Genomic DNA, 23,468 nt, shown 5'->3' with positions numbered 1-23,468 from the left:
TTGTGACCACCGTCCAACCTTGCCTTAAACACTTCCAGGAATGGGGCATCCACAACTTCTCTGGGCAACCCATTCCAGTGCCTTAATACCTTCATCGTGTATAATTCCTTCCTTATATCTAATCTAAACCTGCCCTCTTTCAGTTTATTTGAGTTTATGTTCACTGTCACTGTTTATAAAATATGTTAATTACTTTATTCAACTTACCTGTTATGGTATTGACCTTATAAAATTAGTTCTCACATTTGAGAACCTGGGATTCTGCAGCTGTAGAGCTGCTTCCCTGTTCCATGACTGGGAGGAAGTACAAGTGACCTAACATGGAGTGTTTGCATCTTTTTTTAAACATTGCATGTCACATGAGGATGAGTGCACTTGAAATCCATGTAAAGACCAGTGTGAGTACAGAAAGGGAAATGAGGACAGAGTAGTCAGGATGCTTTTTGAAGATTCCAACAGATACCATTAGCAAGTCTGGGAATAGATCCCAGAGCATATGCATGATAAAGCTTTCATGATTGCTCTCATACCATTACTAATTTTAAACAAACAAAATTTCTCTTTTGTAGAACTGTCAACCTTCTATACACAACAGCCACTTCTGTGATCTGGTTTTTAAAATAAAGGAAGTGCCATAAAAAAATGAGAGCAAACACATAATTTTTAGTAGTTAGGTACATTTATCGATGTTATATGTCATGCATATGAAAAGTCTTATTTTGAGCATTAGCAATTAACTCCAGCAAAGAAACAAAGTGCATCAGTAAGTACCAGACAAAGTGCTTGCACATAGCAAAATTCTTTATTTATATATTGGAAAAATAACTCAAACACTCTATAGTAAGGGAGTCTTGCTAAACAATTGCAAATAGCAGACAAGTGATGAATGCCAGTTCTTTGAAAATTGTCTGATAACTGGGTTAGTCAGTTATCTATGCCAAATATCTAGAAGTGGTATTTATAAATTTAAGAAGTTATAAAAGCAGTTGAAATAGCTTAATAAATAAATTTTCAAATACAAATCAGTGATGATGCTCTAAGAAATTAAAAATAAGGATTTATGATAGCGGTGGATCAGGAGTTAGCCAGAATCTTCAACCATAGCAGGGGTCTTTCATGTGTATGTTTTATAATCTTGTCATAACAGATAAGGAGTGTGTTCTGGTTCCACTGAAGGCATTGCCAGGTTTACTTATATTTCAGAGTAAAAGAATCTCATCAATTAGATGACAAAATAATAGTATACATGGGTGGGAAGGTTAGATGTAGAGAAAATACCTGCCAAGTGTGGCACTGACTTTTCCTTCCTTTCTACCAGTAAATCATTCTTGCAATCTTAGAAAAATCCTACAAGTGATGTTGCTTTTGATGTGTAGACCCTTTGAATTAATTTTTTTAATCATTTCATAAAACAAATTTGCAAATGACTGCAAGTTTTTTTACAAACAAATAAGACATAGGTACAACAACAAAACAAGGATTTTTCAGGTGGGCAGTTCCAGTATAATGTTAGAATGGACACATAATGTATGTGGAGCTGAAGAAGAGGTAATTGATGGCATTAGGGGGAATCTTATAGTTGTAAATTCACCATATCTTTACTACAGTGGTTTTTTTCAACATACTGTGGTTGCATTGATAAAATGTTATTGGTGTTTTCCTTTTCAGGTAGATAGTGTATGCAGCCTAGTAGACCTAACATTCAGTATTTTCCTTAGATATTCTTTCTTTCTAATCCATGAAATATAAACTATGTGAATTTACTGTGGTGGTCACAGAGAAAAACAAAGTTCATGAGTAGTAATTAGAAACGTGTAATCAGGGTTGACTTCGCATTTGAATTTTTTCCATCTATTACAATTAATATTTTGTATTTCTTGGCTGTCAGAACTTGGAAAAAAACACAAATTACCTGCCTCAAAACTTTTAATCTGAAAACTTTCCAAAATATTTTCAAGTTACTTTGAACTGAATTCTTCAGAATGTAATAGCTTCAAAATAAACTACTGAAGTGTTCAGTTTCTGCTTAGGGTGAGACACACAGACTTTTCTGATATATACAAAGCCCCCCTGAAATATTATGTTCTTACACTTTTGAAGAGCAAAAACCCAATGTCTGTTTCAGGTAAAGTGAGGATTACCCACATACCTTTCATTGACTTATTTTCCTCACTTCTTTTGAGCATTCTTTGGGTTTTGGCTTAGTGTTTCTCCAAAAGCCTAATTTTTTTTCACTGGGACCTGGTTATCATATGTGAAAATGTATCAGGTTTACATGGCAAGGTTTTGGTAGCAAGGTGGACTTCTGTGAGAACATGCCAGAAGCTTTCCTCATGTCCAACAGAGCCAATTTGAACCGGCTCCAGATGGACCCACTGCTGATCAAGGCTGAGCCCATCAGACATGGTGGTAACATCTCTGGATAATGTATGTAAGGGTGAAAAAAAATGACTGTGCCACAGTAACTAGGAGAGGGGAGTGAGAACACGTGAGAGAAACAAATCTGTGGACACCAAGGTCAAAGAAGAAGGAGGAGGAGAAGGTGCTTCAGTAAAGGGTTGCCTGTGGTGAAGACCATGGTGACAACACAGGTTGTCCCTCTGTAGTCCTTGAGGGTCTGTAGTGGAGAAGATATCCATCCTGCAGCTCGTGGAGGACCCTGCCACACCAGAGCAGGTATATGAGTACTGAAGGAGGCTGTAACCACTTGGAGTGCCCATGCTGGAACAGGCTTGCGGCAGGACCTGTGAACCTATGGAGAGAGGAGCTGTAATGGTTTTGAGTTTAGGCCTTCCTTTCTGGTTGCCAGGAAGGAAGTATTCCATCCTATTCTTTTACGTAATCCAACATATAAGTAGATGGAGAGAGAAGCCTCTTCCTCTCTTCCCTTCCAGTGGCTCTGGAGGCGCGGGTTCCCTGCTGTTGGTTCTGCCGTGTGGGGGAGTGAGGCCTGGTGAGGCCTCGTGGACCTTGCGAGGTGGAGGGTGTCGGTGGTCATTCAGTGCAATTTCTGTTGTCCCAAGGAAAGTAGTAAGATATTCTTTTGCTAATTCTTTAGTTTGCTAGATTCTGAGTTTTTGATTGTGCATATCTGTTTTGGTTTTGTTCCTTTTTTTGTGTCCTTTTGTTCCTTTTTTTGTATATTTGTTGAAATATATAGTATTTCAACTGTATATAACTGTACTATACGTAAATACATATATATTTTAATATAGGCCAGCTAGCCTGGATTTTTTCTTAGTTTTTTTTCTCTTTTGCTCTTTGCTGGAGGTTTTTGTGCTGGGTCTTGGGGACTTGATGGGGAGCCAAATCAAAACTTAGACAGGAACCTATGCTAGAGCAGGTTTTGCTGGCAGGACTGTACCCAAAGAAAGAATCCATGCTGGAGCAGTTCTTGAAGTCTGTGTGAAGAGCCCACATTGGAGAAGTTTGTGGAAGACTGTCACCTGTGGGAGGCAGTCCATGCTGGAGCAAGAGAAGAGCATGAAGAGGAAGAAGCAGCAAAACCAACATGTGATGAACTCACCACAACCCCCCATTCCCTGTCCCCCTGTGCCACTGAGCAGGGAGAAGGTAGAGAATTTGGGAATGAAGTTAAGCTCAGGAAGAGGGGAGGGGTGCAAGGAAGATGATTTTTGATTTGTTCTTATTTCCCTTCTCTGGTGTTAACTGGCAATAAATTAACTTTCCCAAGTCGATTTTGTTCTGCCTGTGACAGTAACAGGTGAGCAATCTCTTTCTGTTCATACTTGACCTGCAAGCCTTTGGTTATATTTTCTTTCCCTACTCCAGCTGAGTAAGGGAAGTGGCTTCCTGATAACAGTGTATTCCTAACATCCAGCCAGGGTCAACCCACCACAGGAATTCTGTTTCAGGTTGAGTAATCTGTGTAATCTATTGACAGTCTAAAGAAAACTGATTGTATGGAAGCTGCTGGCATTTTGTTGTTCATCTGTACACTACCAATTCCCTCGCTGATTATTCTTGATAATGATTCATGACAGTGTGCCAGGCATTTCTCTGTGTAGGCTTCCTCCTAAATGTAAGAAATGAAGTGCTAAGTGTATGAATATAGCAATCTGTTTTTAGAAAATCCATCACCGTTCTGTTCCTAGGAAGTTAAGTGGAGGCAGTGGAAAAAGCTGCACTGTGATCAGTTTCATCTGGGCAGTGCCTTGGGACAGGCTTCACTCTGTGGCACCACTGTGTTGAGATGCAAGCTGCAGATTTTTGGAGGAAAGAATTCACTTTTTTAGTGTTAAAAACTGTAAATATATATAGGTATATAAGAGAAAGAACTGCCTCTGAACTGCATCCATATGCTGAAATAAGTGGGGAGTGGGTTCTAGATATTTGTCCGTTTGAGGAAAATCACATGAAGCAAAAAGACTTCTTTAAGTACAATATTGTACATTTGTTCACAGTTTGGGTTAAAATTCCCAATGGATTTTAATTTTTTAAAAGTTGTAAAAAAATTATTGCTATTGTTTAGATTTTGAAATAGCATGGAATTGATGGTTGAATTATATTTGTGAGAGTTTGGGATCAATATAATGGTTGTTGATTGCGTTTGCTGTGACTTCTAAGGTGGTTTAGAATAAGGTCTTTACTGAGTTGTGTGGAATTAATAGCCTAGTTTTTATCAAGCAATTGTTTAACTGTTTTCCCTTCTTTTTATTGACTAGGTGATGCTTTTCCATGGACAATTAGTCTGCATCATTTCAGTATATATACTCTTCTTGGACAACAGATGACACTTAATTTAGTGGAACCAATGGGCTGTACTTCTACTTTAGCTGTGACTTCACAGAAACTGCTTCCTTCAGGGCCAGAATCCAGACACTCATTTGTTGTCTGTCTCCATGTCGACCTTGAGTCCCTTGAAATAAAATGCTCCAACCCCCAGGTTGGTACATTTAATTGATTTATGAAAGGAAATTAAAAATAACTTGATTTAAGTACAATTGTTCTGCATTTTCATGAAGAGGGTCTCTATCTTAATTTTTTTAGCTGGGCCATCAAGATCAAGGTGCTTAGATTAAGATTTGCTTTGAAAGTCTCTCAAGTTTTGTAATTTAAAGTCTTCTCCACATGTAATAGCTGTAGTATAAATGCATCTTTTGGCTGATGGAGTGAAATGAATTGCAGATGTACCACTAAATGCTATGGTACTGATCTGCTGTCACTGTGGATTCATATATTGAAGTGGTTGAATGTAATTTTTTTACTACATTTACATAGAACTAACATTTCTTCCAACATGAAGTGATTTTTAAGCAAATAAAGGTGTCCAGTAGTAAAGGGGAAAAAGCCTGAGATCAATGTGTGTAAACAGAAGTTACCACCTCATTTATGTTTATTAAAAGGCAAAGGTGTTCTTAGATTTTTCAGAAAATGCACCCTGTATTTTACTTACCTGGACCAAGTTCGCTGTAGTTCCAAACAGAGAAGGTTTTTAATTAATAATATTAAAAGCAGAGCATTGTTACAAGTGCAAGCCTTATCTAAGTTTGAGTTGTGCATTAAAAAGAAAATTGAAGTAAACAGCATTTTTTAAGTATTCCTATTAAAGTGTAATTTTAGTAATTTGTTTTGCAAACTGTAAGAAAATAGTTACACTAAAAATTTAAACTGTAAGCTGCATATAAATCATATCATGAGCATAGTGAAATGTTAAAATGAAGTTGTACAGTGGAATATCAGACCAAATGTTGTTGTCTTAAAGGATGTCCTTGTACACTGTGATGTTATTAATTTACTGATGTGTTCTAATGACTGAAAGGATGCAGACAAATTATTTGAGTTTACTGAAGGTTCTTGAACTGTTTTTTTCTCCTTTACATGTGCCTCACATGTCCTTTCTGCTTCACTTATGGAAAAAGGGGAAAAAAAAAAGCCATCAGTCTTCTTTACCAGATGTTGCAGAACAGAAGATGAAAAATACAGTTACATAAACAGCATTTGATAGTTATAAATACACAGTAACTATGAAATTTGATTCCTTAAATGATGAGCTGTATTTTGTCTATAGATGACAGCTTTAAAAGTAGGTGCTATTTGGTGAATTTATTAAAAAGTAGCAAAGGTGAAGTATTTTATTTATATGACTATAATGATTTAATATGAAACCATGTTCTGATAGTCATGAAGTCAGTAGATAGTTCTAGTGTGCAAAATTGTCTTTGGTTGTAGTTTTCAATTTTGCAGCAATGTGTTATTTTTAAAGTATAAAATGCTGTGACATATTGAGCTTTACAGATTTTGCCAAATAGTCAGTGGGGTCTTATTGAGTTCTGTGTGGTTTTACTGGAGAGGAATTGGAAGCAGTGAGAGGGGGAAGCCTTTTTAAAAAAATACTGGCAGAGTTATTATTATTTTTGTCCTACCATTTCTATTCTCATCAATAGAGTCTTCTAAATATAATAATTATATATTAACTGTTATGCTCAAAAACACAAGGGAGAGAGGCCTGACATTAACCCTTCTAATATAATCAGAAATGGATTTTCAAAATATTGAGACTACTCATTTGAAAAAGTGCAACCAACATGAGTAGAAATCCTTCTATTTCAATGAGTAACAACCAGTGGAATAAAATAGTGTATTAAAAATAATCAATGACGTAACTTTAACTCTTTATCTGAAGTTTTGAAATTTTATTTACATGTAGACATGTGCTGTCTTTTTTGTTTTTAAAAAGCTTTTGGTGTGAGGCCTTTTTGTATCTTCTACTTTTAAACATACCTCATTGAAAATTATCTCCTTTAATAAAAGTGTACCTTTTTGTTTGGTTAACTTATTTTGAATCTAGTTTCAGAGCAGGATAGAGTATTTTGGTCATACTACTTCACTGTCATGTTGCTGGTGAAGTTCAGAGATACAGCTACTGCTGTCTGAAATAGCCACTGTTTCAGAGTGGCTACAAGGATTGTAGCCTGAGCAATTTTAAAAAATCTCCCTGAAAATATAAGTAATTATTAACTTTAATGATTATGAGTACTGCAACCCCAATAAGATTTAAACCCTTCAGTGTTGGATTAACTAATAACAAACCTCTTCACCTTGTTATATGATTATAGGTGTAAACACAAATTCCTTTTTTTTGCATTACATTGTGCCTTTATGAACAGTAGCATAAATAATTTTCTGAAGGTCCTGCTTCATTGGGACAAGTATAACTTAAATTATCCTTTGGTTTCTTGGAAAAAAAAAAGAGATAGGGGAAGTTGCAAGCATGTATGATTTGGGTGTCTGCCTGTATAATATTAAATTTCTAGAGACATTTTTCCAGCAAAGCGTCAACACCAGTTAATGTTATACTAGTCAATCAATCGTGGGGATGTTATTAGATGATCTTTCTGCATTACATGGAAAAGACTTGGGAAAACTTAGACACTTGAATTTGGTAATTTAAAGGTTGCCAGTGCATATCGGAGTGCTACAGGCACAAAATATTTTTAAGCATAAATGAAAGAGCTTTTCGTCACAGCCAGAGTTATCTGTCTGTAGATTGCTTTGTATATGAAGACCAAAAATTGTACTGGGAAGTTTACCTCCTTTAAGGAAAAATTCTGTCACAAGATTATATGACCTGCTCTGTGTAAGCCTTGAAACTTCAAAAGAAAACCCAAGATGAATTAAGAAGGTTTTTGTAAAATTCCAGCACTTCACCTCCTAAGAAAGGACTGCAGCTTGTACTTTGAGACATCACACATTCTCACGCACAACATCGAGTACTGTTTTATATCAAATGTAGATTGACAACAGTGTTTTTATGCATCTGTTCTGCCCACATAAGAAGCCAGCTTCATGGAGTATAAGTGTCCTGAGGCTTAAGGTTCTTATAAATATGGGAATTTCAATTTTTTATAATGGCAAGTTGGGTATGGTATCCAGCTGTGAATCCGCTTATATATTGTTTGCAGTTTTCTCTGAGCTTGTTTTATACAGTATATTGCAGTATGTTGTCATACAAATTCCATGATTTATGCCTATTTACAAAAACTTGTGTAAATATCTTAGAACTGAGTCAAACAGTGTGCAAGTTAAACAGTGTTTCTGAATATTGGAATGACATATGCCAGGAGACTATTGAGTTGATAATGGATATTCTTCCAAATCCAGAGCACTTTCACATACTGCATTATTTTAAAACAATTTAAATGAATAATTTTTACATTGTTAATGTTTTATAAAGTTTATATGTTTGCCTTCTCCTACAGACAGGATCTATACATATGAACTATACAATAAATTACCTTTGTTCAATTGTTAAAATATATACTAGTAGAATTTTTATAAGATCATGTTCTCGTTTACGTTTTTGATCTATGTACCGTATGTTTACACACAGCACAGATTATTTTTACCAAAGTAACTATATTGTAACTGATGCTAATTATTTTATTTGCAGTGTAATTGCTTATCAGAGCGTTATAAATAGTGAGAAGTTCAGTTTTGCTATATTCTAAGTCACAGTGGAGAACTTTGATGATTTTTCCTTCCACACATTAAGAAAAGCTTCATGTTAAAATTAAGTTTTATTTTTTCCTTTAGGTGCAGCTTCTGTATGAACTGGCTGAGATCACAAGTAAAGTTTGGAATAAAATTCAGAGGAAAGGAGTTCTATACCAATCTTCTGTTTATACTGAAACCATGGCAGGCCCTGCTCCTCCTAGTTCTCCAGTTAAAAGTAGTGTTGGTACCGCTCCACCAGATACCAGTACATACAGCCCATCTGCTGACATTGGGACCACTACAGAGGTATTTTGTTTCTTTAAAAAATGTGTCATGTGAGTTCTGATCATGTGGCAGTATGCAGTCAAGTAAGAATCAGAAAGAGCAGTAGAGTCCAGATGGAAAGTAACTTTGCCCCAATAAAATAATGAAGAATACTTTATTATGCATTTTGGTGGAACAAGAGGGAGGAGAGAAAAGAAAAAAAAAAAGAATTTGCTGTATTTCTCCTATATTTATTATTTGTCTGTATCATTTCTCTTTGAAGTGAGTGCATATTAGCTTATGTCAGAAAGTTATGGTTAGTGTGTGCAGGTCAAGAAGCAAAAGGCATTTTTCAAGTCCAGAATTATTAGAATAGTAATGTTGTTTTGAAAGGAATATGTAAGTGTACAGCATACTGAGGCAGGTGTCATTTCTTTAATGGAGAGAGGGAGGTGGAATAAAGTATATGTGGACAGATACTTGAGATTGTAAGAAGTTTTGTCAGAAATTGAAAATAAGAGTTAGAAGGCTAATTTTTAAATTGTCAGGAAAAGATTCATAGAATTGTTCAAGTAGAAGGGTAATATTTTTGGCTCAGTAGCTGAGGAAAATTTTGTTCCATTTCTGATTTCATTGGGAATATTAGGTCTATTGAGGTGATTAAAATCAAAACAGTATGTAGGGTGTACAAGGGATTTAATTAACAGCAAAAAAAGAGAAGGGTGAATTTTGAATTGCTGTAATTGAAAAACTTGGAGAGACTTGGAGAATACCTTTGCCATGGGAATTCAAGCCAGAATTTATATTCTTATAAGATTAGTAGCTACAACAATGCTGTATTTGACTTTTCAGGTACTATCATTTCTATGAGTTTGTGAGTCAATATTTATTTTTCAAGACCACCTTTGATACCAGTTTTGTGATTTTTTTTTTTTAAAGTTAATGGTACTGTAAGGTATAAAAGAATGGGTGGCCAGTGGAGGATTCATTTAAATGATTTGAGTGTTATGGGAAAGAATATCAAAGCTTGTCTTGACCTACTGCTTTCCTGTATTTAAAGCCTGAGATTTAAAACAAAACAAACCTCAAAAAGCCAATTATCCCTTCACTCTTAGGACTAATTTTGTCAAGCTACCAGTTGGAATGAGTTGAATCACCAAGTAGGATGACCAAGTTAACACATTCTAGATGATGTAACCAAAGTAACATTTTCCAAATGGATTTTTATTAAGCCATAGGGAAAATTACCCTGAGCACTCTACCAGCATTTTAAGTCAATATAGTCATTGCTTTACCTGAGTTTTTGTTTCTTTTTAATCCTTTAGTGGTCATCAGTAAAAATAAATTTCAAAGTGTTTTGAAGCTATACAATGAAGTTTTGCAGATCGTCATGTGTAAGGTAGCCAGGAACATTGTTCTTGAGACTGTGCACAGTCCTGATGTTATGAGTTCTGTAGTACTGTTGAGGTGGGAAGGGGAAAGAAGTAAGAGAATCACACTTTGCCAACCAGAAAGAAATAGTAAAAGAAACCATACTTTCTTCTCACATTTCTAATAAAATATTTTAGGCAACATAAATTAAATCATTTGTAACATAATGGTTGGCAGTATCTCCATCACACATTCTCTTCTGTGGTTGGTGTCTGTCTCTGAACTTATTCAACATATTTCATAGTATCAAAGCACCAGCTAGGTTTTCATTATAATGACATGGTTCCTGTCCTGTTCCTTGAGGTAAAGATTGTCGAGAATTTAAAAATATATGTACTGAAAAATTAGCTAAAAAGTGTTCCCCCTCATTCTTTTTCATCAATGAAAACTGTTGAGAGAAGTTAATCACTTAGTTTCCCTGTTCCTTTTGCTAAGTTAATTACTATCACCATACCTAGCAGTAAATGAGAGAATCGGGTTACTTCTGCTGTCTCCAGGTACTACTTTGGACTACTTCAGTCTGCTGAGTGTCTCAGTTATAGTCCATATAGTATAATTTTAGACATTATAGACATTCTATGAAGAAAACTAACCTCCTTAGTATGTTCAAATATGCACAGAACCCTGTTACAGATGATTTGTACATAGAACTGTAGAGCTCTGCCCCAAAAGTAGGCAAAATAAGTCAACAGACCTTGTAGACAAGAAATGTAGACAGATTTTTTAAATTGTTTTGTCTCCTGTGAAGTACAGCAGCTAGTTATACCTGTCAAGTTGCCTAATGGGCTGCAGATGTAAGTCTGTTACGTCATGCAATTTTCATTGAGGCCAAGTTTTTCTTCTGGGTGAAGATGTAGTCCTCCGCAGTCTATCCAGGTATAGATTGTTGTATATAACATCTATCTTAGACATATGACTTGTTATCTGGAGAACAAGAGCCTAACTGCTGAAATCCAAACAGGTATTTTAAAACCCAAATTGAATTATCTTACACCAAAGTATAATTGAGGGCTGAGTATTTTCCCAGGTACCATCTGAAGAAGTAATTTTAATTTCAAAAACGTAGAGGTGGAGTAGGGGATGTCAGAGTAACCTAAATGCTTCTCAGCTTCATGTGTCATGGTAGTCTTCAAGTAGTCTTAAGAGACTGGTGTAGAAAAGCTGAGCCATGGGAAGGGACTGCTAGTGTTTGGAGATAGGAAGGCAGAAGTTATCTTTAAGACCTCACAGAAATGGTGATTTAGGAACTGGGATGTCAGGAAAGTTAACCAACTGAGAAGTGATACTGCATGGAAGTTGAGGATGACTGAGAGAGGCATGCTTTCAGTGAATAGGTGGAGGCAGCTTTGGAGAGGCAGCTGAGAACTCTGGAGCAGCATTCCATCATTTTCCTGGGTCTGATATATACCTGTCTGTGGTTTTGATGCTGGTTGGAACAGGACCACACCTTTCTCTTTCCACAGACTCTGAATTCAATTAAGAGAGCAATAAAAGCAGATGAGGCAATTAGAGCGTAGGGTCTCACTATCCAGGAGACCTAAAACCACCAAACAAACAACCTTGCTCGATTAGAAAAATACTTTACATTTAATCTCTTTAGATACTACCTACTTAACATATTTCATTTTCTAAAATGCTAGTATCGATTACTTATTGATGCCTATTTTGGTCTTTAGAAGTTTAGAAGCACTTAATATTGGCCTAGTATTAATCTCAAAGAAATCAGTGGTAGCAAGTCTAGGTCCATGTGGTTTGATACCATCCTGGATTTGTAAATTCTAACTTGATTTCAGACTATTGTAAGAGTAATGTTTTAAATGAAAGAAATAGAAAGGTTAATACAAACTGAGTGCATCTGGCACAATTTTACCTTGTAGCTATATATTTTATAGTCATTATTGCTGAACAACAGCGAAGTAGTATGTAGAGTAATTAAATAATAATATATTTTTCATAGGGAAATTTTCCAGAAGTTTGGGTTTTTTATCAGTCTGTATTTTGTTTATAGATTTCTACATTTTTGAGCCTTAAAATCCTGAAGTCTGTCAAACAAAAATGCTTTGCTGCAATAGATATTGGGGTTTTTTTAAGTTTAGAGATTTTTAACGTGTTTTGTTCTATAGGAGACACATGATTATTTTTAGAGCTTCTTTCAGCTGCAATGGACTTGCTATAAGTGAATCGGAAGAAAGCAAACTTGCACAACTGTTTATATTAAATAGCAAGAAAAAAGTAATTTGTTTATATGATCTGTGAATGATTTATATTTTTAAGCTGTGTCTAAATCTTTTCTTGCTGACAACTTGATGGTGAACTCGACAGTCCGATGTGAATAAAGCTATCTAGCTTACTGACTTTTAGTCTGGCATGCTGGTAGAACAGGGAAACATCAGTGAGCGGCTTAAATACTGGAGGGCTGGAAACAGTTAATCATTTTTACCATTCCTCCTTTGGAACTGCAAAAGCAAAGGTAGTACAGACTACAACAGGCCACTTGTTACTGTTTACTTAAGTACAAACAGTGGTAGAAGTGTTTAGTCCTTGGGGAAAGTCAGTGATTGAGCAAGAACGCAGAAGTTATTTTGATAAGGCATAGCATTAGTGTGGCCAAACTATGATCATCCCTGAGCTTTAGGCAGGCCAAGGATGAAGGCCTCATATGTTTGGATCTTCCTGATGAACAAAGATAAATTCTGTTAAGAAAATAAACTCAGTATATTGGTCAATTTGCAACAATTGGTAAAAGAATTAAATTGTGTATTTTAAAACTTGGCATGAGAAGTTGTGGGAAAATAGTTTGGGGTTTCTGACTCTGGCTTTATTTTTCAGTAGATCTGGAAACAGAGCAGAAAATTAATGCATAAACATATTTAACAATACCACGCTGGGTGCTGAAAATCCAAAATGAAAATTGAAACTCCGTGAGAAACAAGAGCATAGTCTTCCTTCTCACTTCAATTTCTTAGTTTTTCATGGCAAAAAAAAATCTAAGAACTTCAGCTTATTTGGGGAAAAAATAGGAAAAAGATGTCAGCTACTGCAGACCGTCAGTTTTTCAGGTCCTGTGGCTCTGCCCAATGGTTGTGATTGTACCATTAATAGAAGGCTAAGAAGAAATCCCATCTTTTTCATTTTTTTGCATCCCAAAGGACAGCCATATGACACATCTGTCTTCAGAGGAGCATCTACCTCTGAGAAAGAGAATGGGTCAATTCAACTGTTTACACATGTTTTAATGTCAGAAAAAAAGTATAGGTAGTATGTTCACGTTAAACTCTTGAAGTAGGGGATGTGTAGAGGCTGCAACCCCATCGCATCTGACAAGGAGGTGTTGAGCAGCTGGGGGTGTCTCTTGATAAGCTCTGCACCTGCTGTGACTGCAATCAAGAGGTTATTGCTGAAAGCCTCAGCTTACTGCAGTTTCAGCTATACTGACATGCTAGCTAGTCCAAGGACACGCAAGTGACCTCAATACTGTGTGGGAACACGCTAGAGTACAGAATTGCAAGGCTAAGCCCAAATGAGTTGAGGCCCTGATTAGGACTTGCAGGCTCTGAGGTAGAATGAGTTCCAAACCCCTGGCAATTGCAGGTCCAGTTTCTACATGGTACATCTACAATGTATCTAGAATGATACATCTGGGTCGGTACCTGTAACTCTGTTTTTTTGTGAAATTCATAGATACAATAGCTTGGAAGGTGGTAGAGGCCACACTCCCTAAAATTCAGGATTTACTGCTTTTAAATTTGGTTGAACTTTCTGGGTTAATTTGCTTTTAATATATAGCTGGGGTTATGCTGGATAAATGCAGTTCTTCAAGAATCTCACAATACTGTTTTAAGTAACCTTGTGTCAGAATTATCAACTGACTGATTCTCTGAGAGGCATAGTACATAATTTAATATCTTCAGAAAAATCTTAAATAAGTGTGGGAAAATTATAGCCTCAGTTTTCTACAGAACAAAGTTATCTATATACTCAAACCACTAAATAAAAACAGCTCTCTGGAAGAAAAAACCCAAGAAAATGCATGAAACAGCTGAACACATTAAATTATGGAAATAAAAGAATCCAAATATAAAATTCAAAACTTGCCACGGTGGCAGTACATATTTGCTGTTAAGTGTACCGCTTTAAGTTTCATCAACTATTGTTGTCTTCCTTTTTAACTATCAGAAATGTAGAGACCTGCCAAAATTTTAGAACAAAGTTGGTTTTCATACAAAATCCATTTTGGAACGTGTTCAGTGGGAGAGTGAGGGTGTGTGTGGAAGACGAGGAGGAGACCGTCTCTCGTTCCCACCCGTTCCATCACAGTTTATAAGTTATGGCTTGGCAAAATTGAGTGTGTTTACAGTTCAAAAAAAAAAAACTTGAAAAATTTTTCAGACTGAAAAAAAAAAAGGAGATAAATGCTTTTTATAGAATGCAAGGACCAGAGAGCCGCAAATGGGTACACAGAACATCAGCATTGGTTTGAACTTTGTCTTGAACTGTATATAAGCATATTCTCAGGTTTAAATAAGTATTGTTTTTCTCTTTTCTTAACCATTAATTGGCTTTTATTTCTTGATACCTTGTGAAATCCATCTGAAGATCTCAGTGAAGGGAAATTCTCCTTGGCTGGCTCCTTCCTTCAGAGCTGCCCTGCTGAAGGGATCCCCCCATTCCAAAGTACTGTTTACTCCACCATCTCTAGAGCATGTGAGATTTGATGAGAACAGGCATCCCCGACACAACTCCAACACAGAAGCATCATTTTTTAGGGCAATCATTCAAAGGCAAATTAGGAAGGTATGAGAAATTATTGAAAGGCAGAGTGTCAAAAGGACCATGTGGATCAGTTATACGAAAGAAACAAAAAGAAAGGAATTTATTGGCAGAAATTGAAAGGCTCAGAACTGATGCCATGAAATTGCAAGTCATGAAATAGGTTGGGGCTTCTCTGATGTCAGAATGAGGATTTGACAAATAGAGACTCATTAAAAAGGGGGATAGGATTTTCAAAGTATTGTGCTTTTTCCTGGCTTTAAAAGGATACATTTTCCACTCCTACGTTTTGTAGCTTTACAAGTGGGTAGAGTACATAGTCAGAAGGGAGGCAGGTTAATGTTTGAAGAGGGTTGACAGGGATAGTCAGAGAACAAGCAAAATGGCTGGATGGTTGTCTCCTGGCTTATGTCACTGTCTTATTATTGGAGCCTGCCATTTCAGGAGAAGCAATAAGGACTAACATTGGTTAGCCCTGGAGAACCAGCTCTACCTACATCCTTTCAGCTGCTGGGGAACTTCCAGTCCTGACACTCTCCAAGGCTGCTTCTCCATACTTTTTTGTTCTAAGGACAGGTGCCAGCATCCTTGAAGAAAGAAAACTGAGTTTTGCTTACAGTGTTGAAAAGATATCTACTACCATATTTCTGTCAGTGCTGCCTTGTAGGATAATTAAGGGACTCTACAGAGAGTAGAGTTCTTTGTGAAGACGGTAGGGAATGTCTTGCAAGGACATAGTTAGCAAACAGTATTCAGAGATAGGTGTCTCCGGACCAAAAGGTCTGAAAAGAGGCAGGAAGTATTTTGCTGGAGAAGCAAATAGGAAATATGAGTTACAGTTTGGCAGAAGGGAGTTAACCCCTGAATGTGTTATTTAGCAGGTTCTACCACACCTTTATTTTTTCATCTTGTTGCGTGCCCTACGTCCAATGTGCCGTTCATATTTTGGAGTTGGATGCATCTTAGTGAAATGAACTATCTGATGTTTCTCCAATTAGATGTCCTGCTGTGGTGGGCATTAAATATTATTAGATACACAGCAGGAGAGATGCCCTACTACATTTAATAAACTAAATTTGCAGGCAATGTGAGAGTAAAACAGAAGAAGGAAGAGTAAACAAGTAATAAAAGCAAGAGGGTTATGCTAAGTCCATGACTTGGAGAGGGATTTCAGGTGGGATTGTGTAAGAAGGTAAGCTCAATGAGATGGTAGGGAATACCTGGAATGGTAAGTTCTCTGTGTCAGCTGTTGACAACATGTATGGTTTCTTACCAATTGTGGTAAGTATCACTGAGTTTTTCAAGAGTAAAGGTTGCTGCACACAGATAAAGTACCTTTGCTGTTTCTCTGTGTGTCCTCTTAAGAGCTTAGAAAACCTATAATTAAATTGTAGGCCTGAGTTGATTGAAAATGTGATTTGTCAACATAAATGCTTCCATATGAGTTATGTCATTTGGTTTGAGATAAATTCTACCCATCCAAAAAATAGATTGCTAACAGAATTTCCATGCTCACATTCTCTAGTCTTGGACTGCAGAATGAGGCAAGTATTGTCACATTTTTAATTTTGCTCCTGGAAGTAAGTTTTCCTGGAACATGTGAAGCTGAAGTGAGTGCATTCTTGCTTCTTGCCTGACAGGTTAAAATTGTTTCAGTCCAATTGCAATGTTTGCTGTGTTGATCTGATTTCCAGATTGTCTGCCATAGAAATAATCTTTGTTAGTAATTACATAAATCGCAAACATGTTGTTCATCATAATTTACGTTGTCTAATCCCCCAAACCTTCAATGAAAATTAAGACTTTGAGTGTTTATTGATCTGTAAATCTTAGAGACAACTTGATCTTAGTGGATCAAAGTGACTGTACCTTGCTCCTTTCTTTTGTGCTTGAATGAAGTAAACTTGCAACACATGGTGGAGTTGCAAGTGAAGATGCTGCTGGATGTTTAGTGGCTTTTGGTTGACACCAGTGACTTGGGTGTCCATTACATTCAGTTTAATAGGCTGTAAACACTAGGAGCTGATGAGCATTTATATGTTTGCATCTTTCCTTCCCTATTTGGAGGCAGTAAGATCCAGCAAAGGAGCAGGATGAAGTCTTATGGCTGGTAAATATTATCAGAACATGCCTGCATTGCTCTAATAAGCCCACATAACAGGATTTTCAGTATAGCTTTCATTTGTCATGTTCTTTTCCTAAAAGACATTAACCTTCTTGTCTTCTTTGTTGAACCCTTAATGTTTTAGGGAATGAACAGAGATAATCGATGGCACAGAAATCAAGCACATTTGTCAATATTCTTATATTTAAGAGTATTGCAAGTGACAATCATGTTTTTTAAAAAAAACCCAAATTTTTAGAAAGTGGCAACTAAAATATTTCCAATTCTTACAAAAAACTTTTATTTTTTGAAACCTCTTTCCCAAGCCATTACAGGGAAGCACATAGAAGGGGAAAAAGTAACCCAAACCTGGTGTGTATATAGTATAGGTGTTATGGTCCTATTGGATGGCTCTTCACTTGGTACCTCCAATAACTCTTTCTTCCTTTGCCTTTTGGATATGCACAAGCCTGCATATCCCTTTTCCTATTGCATCTCCAAATATTTCTATCAGCCTATGTTTTTGATGATAGTGTTTCCAAAGTGTAGAGTTAGTGAGGAAAGCTGTGGAACTGTCATGGAACCTTAAAATTTTACCATATAGTCTTTGCCAAAGTCTATTATCTCTACTTTGTTTATTTTTTCCTGATGTTAAAAATGGCTTGATTCAAATATACTATTGGTGAGTCTGTGTTTATATAGTTTGGGCATCTACATCAGTCTTGAGAGAAGAAAGAAGCTGAATGCTAAAAAGCAATACTATTTTCCTCAGCTATTGCTTCTGTTTCATAGGGTGATTCTCTTCAGGGTGGTGATGATTCTCCATTCTCAGACTCCATTACACTGGAACAAACAACAAGTAATATCGGAGTCTCAAGTGGACGTGTCAGCCTATGGATGCAGTGGATGTTGCCAAAAATTACTATAAAATTGTTTGCTCCTGATCCTAGAAATAATGGCACAGGTATTCAGCACTTTTCCCCCTAATGTGCTGTTTTGAATTTCATACATTATTTTACAGCACAGTATTAGCTATTCAGAGCTTGTATTGACATTACTGAACATTGTAACATGGAAAAATGGATTGGATCTGTATTTTAAACTACAGCAACAAGCTCTAGTTAGGTTACCGTGTGTAATGTTCTTTGCAAAACTGCAGTATTGTTCTTTGGCATAAACTTCCCACTCCATGTGGAAAGATAATTATGTTAAATTGGAAATAAGTTGGCTAATTTATTCAATAAAGTGCTGCCTTTATTGCCTTAGAAGCAAGCATGTTTCATTTTGATATGATTTAATAATTATTTCGTGTATGTCCAATATATAGTCATATAGTTTTGTACTGATAATTTCAAATTTAAATTTAACATAATCATTATAATGTAATCCTAACAGTCATAGGAAGTTTAATATGGAGTTCAGTGGAGAAGTTTCAACTTCTCTTCTGAAAACAGAAATATGTGTGGTACACAGTTGATCTTTTTTTCTTTGAGATTAAAGTTGGATTATCGTTGAACAGTAATTTTTGAAAGCAACTGCAAGATTCCATAAACTGCAGGACTTCAAATTTCTTTTTTTTGCTAGGAAACACTACTGCTTAGTAATTAACACTGTTGCTCATAGATATATGAAAAAAATAACGTGGCTAGTGATTAAAGCAAATTTTCAAGAACCTTTGATTTTAAAACACTAATTACATGAGAGAAAGAAAACTCCAGTATTATTAGAGTAAATATCTTGGCAAATATATTTTTACTTTTCTTATTCAGGAATTATACTATGAACACCTGAACTGAAAACCCCATATATAACCTCTACTCATTTATATAAAAAGGTTTGGATTATAGGGTTTTTTTTCTGGTACCTATCTGTGTGACACTCAAATCAAGAAGGGCTTTTTGAGAAAACTCTGCATAGAAGTAGCATCATTCTATTTACAAAATGTAGTGTCTCAGATATACTTCTTGCTTAAAATCCTGCAAGTTTCAGATACATTAACTAATTTTTTTTTCTTTGCCTATTTCAGAAGTTTGTGTTGTCAGTGAATTAGAAGATCTCAGTGCCTCAGTGGATATGCAGGATGTCTATACAAAAATCAAATGTAAAATAGAAAGTTTCAATATTGACCATTACAGAAACAGGTAATTCCTGTGAGTTGCTGTGCTTTAATTTCAGACTGAAAGAAGGAGGCAAGTGGTGTTTTGGGTTTATTTTCTTCTTAAGGTATTCAATTTAAGTGAAAATATTTAATCCTTTTAAGTAAGAAAAGTCAGAATTATGTCTTCTCAGAATTAGATCTTATTCCAAAGAAATACACAGAAATCATTGCACATCAGGAGAGCATTTTTTTTCACACTTACTGCTCTGTTGGTCCATTGGACCAAAATAATTGGTTTTAGCTTAACTTTTGAATGGGAAATTCCTGAAATATTGGTTCGTGGTGTGTTAGCAAGTGCCAGTATTTAATGATTCATGATACCTTACTCTTATGCTAAAGCCAAGTTTCTGAAAAATGAATCTGTTTCTACTGCTATGGCAAAGCAGCACTTATGTAGTGCAGGGAACTAAGCTGAGTACCTGTGTCTGTGTGACACAGTGTAGTGTTGTGCAAACACAGGAGTGAAACTTCAGTAATTAATGTCAACCAGTATATCATCAATATTATGTACATTTAGGGTAGGTAGTTAAGCCTAGTTTGCCTTCCAACTTCAGCAAGTCCTGTTATCTGGATAATTTGCTAAACCAATGTGACTGTGTTCGTTTGGCACCTGGGCACACGGTTCTATAGAGAGATTGCGTGTGCCACCTTCTGACTTGTATTGGCCATGAACACACTAATCTTGATAAAGTAAGAGAGAGCCTATGTAGTGTTTGTTCAACTAGGTTAGAATTTGCCCTTACATATCAACAAATTCTGTTATATGAGACCAAAATGAAGAGAAAATAGAATAGTTGTGTTACTCCTTGAGAGGAAAAACATAGTTAAAAGCCTTTAGCACAGTTTTTGGCATTGAAAATAACTAAAATATTTAGGAGCCCAAATCATTTTGACTTGGGAACTAATGTCTGCAAGGTCTTATTGGACACTTATTGTTCCCTAGGTACAATAGGAAGGAGATTTAGATTCAACTTAGCAAAGTTACCAACATATCTTAGACTTTACTCCAGATCAGCTGTCTTAAAAAATATTTCAATTTCTATCTTTTTGCTTAAGTTACAAATGCAGTTATTGTTTGTATATAATGTAACATTTAATAATCGAAATTTGTACTTTATTTTTTAAAATCAAGTCACTACGCAGGAGTGCCAAGCGTGTCCGGGGGGGCATCAGACAAAGCATCGCCAGCCAGTTGAGGGAGGGGATTGTCCCACTCTGCTCTGCACTGGTGCAGCTACACCTTGAGTCCTGTGTGCAGTTTTGGGCATCTCAATATAAGAAAGATGTTAAGCTCTTAGAGAGCATCCAAAGGAGGGCAGCAAAGATGATGAAAGGCCTTAAGGGGTAGCCATGAGGAGCGGCTGAGGTCACTTGGTCTATTCAGCCTGGAGAAGAGAAGACTGAGGGGAGACCTCATAGTGGTCTACAGCTTCCTCAGGAGGGGAAGTGGAGGGGTAGACACTGATCTCTTCTCTGTGCTGACCAGTGACAGGACCCGAGGAATGGCATGAATCTGTGTCAGGGGAGGTTTAGGTTGGATTTTAGGAAAAGGATTTTCATGCAGAGGGTGGCTGGGCACTGAAACAGGCTCCCCGGGGACGTGATCACAGCACCAAGCCTGACAGAGTACAAGAAGCATTTGGACAGTGCTCTCAGGTACATGGTCTGACTCTTGGGGATGGTCCTTTGCAGGGCCAGGATGATCCTTGTGGGTCCCTTCCAACTTGGGATATTCTATGCTTCTATGAAATCCCAGTAGATTTGTGCTCATAAGAAGCTTTGGGGGGACAAAAAAAAAAAAAAAAGGAAAGAAAAGCCCAAAACTTATTCCACTTGACAGGATTGTTACTGTTCTCATTTGTATTTCCTAATCTTTTCGGAATACCTTACTCTTATCTGTAAATCTCTGCGTACTAAAACCAAAAGCAGAGAATAGATGAGGTGAACTTTCTGTCTTCCAGGCCAGGGGGAGTTTGGCAGTCAGGACATTTTGAAGGAATTTTTCTACAATGCAGAGAAAAACTTTTGGTGAGATGTCTTTAGTAAACTAAGGTGCTTACCTGAATAACTCAAGCAACATACTTTTGCTTTATTCTTCAGTGTGTTAAAAAGAATGATTACAAGAGCTGTAGTACAAAGCACATTTTAATAGTTAAAAGCTAATTTTTTTCTAAATAATACTGATTTTGTAACGTGAAGACAGCTTTATGTTCACAGTTTCTTTGTTCTTGTAATCATTCTCCTTCTTGTTCTGTTAGAGCTATCTGCTGAAAATCCAAGGGTAAGTCCCTTTTCTATATGCAGAATTTTACTATAATTTTATTCTCATGTGTCTTGAGCTCTTGCTATAGGTTGTCCCTTGACATAAAATTTTGCAAAGTAACAATTTTTTTTTGCTTGATCAGATTGAATTTCAGCTTTTTAGGAAAAGCTGTGGCATAGGTTTATCTTGCAGTTACATCAAAACATGCAAGTGAAATGTAAATATTTTTTTTTGCTTGTAGCAACTTTTTTGTTTCTTTGGTTTTTGTCTTCCCATCTTACATGCCTCGTTCATTACCTTAAGCCTTGGGGAAGATTCTTGGTCTCTGGGACAATATGGAGGTGTGTTCCTTTCCTGTACTGACAAGCTGAACAGACGTACCTTGTTGGTTCGACCCATCAGCAAGCAGGATCCTTTCAGTAACTTCTCTGGCTTCTTTCCCTCTGTAAGAATCTTCTTAAAAATTTTTACTACAGAACTTCCACTGAAATGCCAGTAAAAAAGAAAAATCTTAAAGTGCTTTAGTTTCTTGGCATCTAATTTTTTTGTGGTGAATATATTTCTTGCTTATATTGATTATGTATTGTGTTATTTCCCTCTTCCCCTTTCATAATATTTGTCATTTTTAGTAGATACAGGAATGAGGGTTGATGGTTCACCAGCTTGTACATAACAGACTACTGAAGTCAGTGGGATTCATTTATATTAAAAATGAGCACATACAGTAATGTTTGAAGCCCTAATATATAAAAGCCAGTATACTAAATGCCGCATTATGTTACTGTAATTCTGATATCTACTTAGGAATTTAAGTACTTAGTATTACTGCAGTATACCTTTATGCAGCCTTTTAAAATTGCTTCTCTAATTATGATAATGAAACAATTAACAATTTCATATTTAAGTCTTCCTTTTGAATGCTTCAAACATTACTTGCTGTTTCAGAATAGCTCAGTGTGAGATATTTAACCCCTTTTTTTTCTTGCCTCTTTATCCTTAAAAGGCTTTATATATTATGACATTGGGGTCTTTATCTTTACAATTGTGTGGGTATATCATTTTATGTTAGTGGAAGTTCTGTATGGTCTGATTTATTTTCATCATGAATATTCATCGGGAAGACTTTCTCTTATTCTCCTTGTTTCAATTCTTATAGGAAATTAATTTACCAATTTGTTTTAATTCACTTAATTGTAAAAGCTTCCAGTTTTCCAGCATTTAAGCTATATATCCTGTTTATTAAGGAAAGAGTTGTTTTTCTGTTAACAGTGTTTGAAATCAATTTAATTTAATCAAATTTAAGATGCTGAAGGAAGCAACAGCTTGCAAAATGTAGTTACTTTCATTTGTGCTCATATGATAAAAGCTAATATTTAAACAATAGTAAAGAATTCTATTAAAATCTTTATAACATTGTAAAATATTTTTTTTTATATTTTTCCATCACTAACTTTCAAAGATAATATGCAAACTGCATTATACATCTTCTGGGAGCTAAGCATCTAGCTGTCATCTTCAGCTAGAAAAATCTGTCTTAAGTGAAGGAATCTGCAGCTTCTAAAGTACAATGCATTGTACGTTTAAGTGATGTGCTTTAGCATGTGGTACAGCTATTTTCTTTAAATGCTCAGAGTTGATGAGGCAAAACTGATTCAATACTTATTTAGTTGACTATGGGTGGTTTACATACCCATGTTTAAATAGAATGAAGCTGTCTCAGCACCCAAGTCATATTTTAGCACCTATGTTTTTTGCACACACAGAAGGAACAATGCAAAGAGAGTAAGATCTACAAATGCCTAAAATGAAGGAGAAATCAAAATATATAACTGTGTTAAAAAGTATCAGAAAGATTCGGTAAATTTAAACGCTTAAATACATGGGATTTTTTTGGCTGGTTGGATTGGAGTTTCATGCAACATAAATTGTCATGGTTTGAGAGCCCCAAAATCCAATTCCCGAGTCCAAGCTCCCCTCCCACATCTCAACCCAGTGTTGAAAAAGTTGTTCAGAAATTCATA

General features: G+C 36.1%; 1 protein-coding gene across 4 annotated transcripts in view; it reads left to right on the top strand.

Moving 5' to 3' along the window:
• The window catches only part of VPS13B (vacuolar protein sorting 13 homolog B), a 424,870-nt gene that overhangs the window by 215,735 nt on the left and 185,667 nt on the right, over positions 1-23,468 (top strand). For all 4 annotated transcript variants that reach the window (XM_027692551.1, XM_027692552.1, XM_027692549.1 and 1 more), the window contains exons 24-28: positions 4,686-4,906; positions 8,557-8,763; positions 17,819-17,990; positions 19,053-19,167; positions 21,751-21,892. In XM_027692551.1, coding sequence (XP_027548352.1) covers positions 4,686-4,906; positions 8,557-8,763; positions 17,819-17,990; positions 19,053-19,167; positions 21,751-21,892 — 857 coding nt within the window. The remainder of the gene's footprint in view (positions 1-4,685; positions 4,907-8,556; positions 8,764-17,818; positions 17,991-19,052; positions 19,168-21,750; positions 21,893-23,468) is intronic.

The sequence above is a fragment of the Neopelma chrysocephalum genome, unplaced genomic scaffold, assembly GCF_003984885.1.
Source record: "Neopelma chrysocephalum unplaced genomic scaffold, ASM398488v2 Primary Assembly neopelma1_86, whole genome shotgun sequence".
NCBI lineage: Eukaryota > Metazoa > Chordata > Aves > Passeriformes > Pipridae > Neopelma > Neopelma chrysocephalum.
Note: the sequence above shows the minus strand (reverse complement) of the source record. Positions and strands in the feature narration are given on the sequence as shown.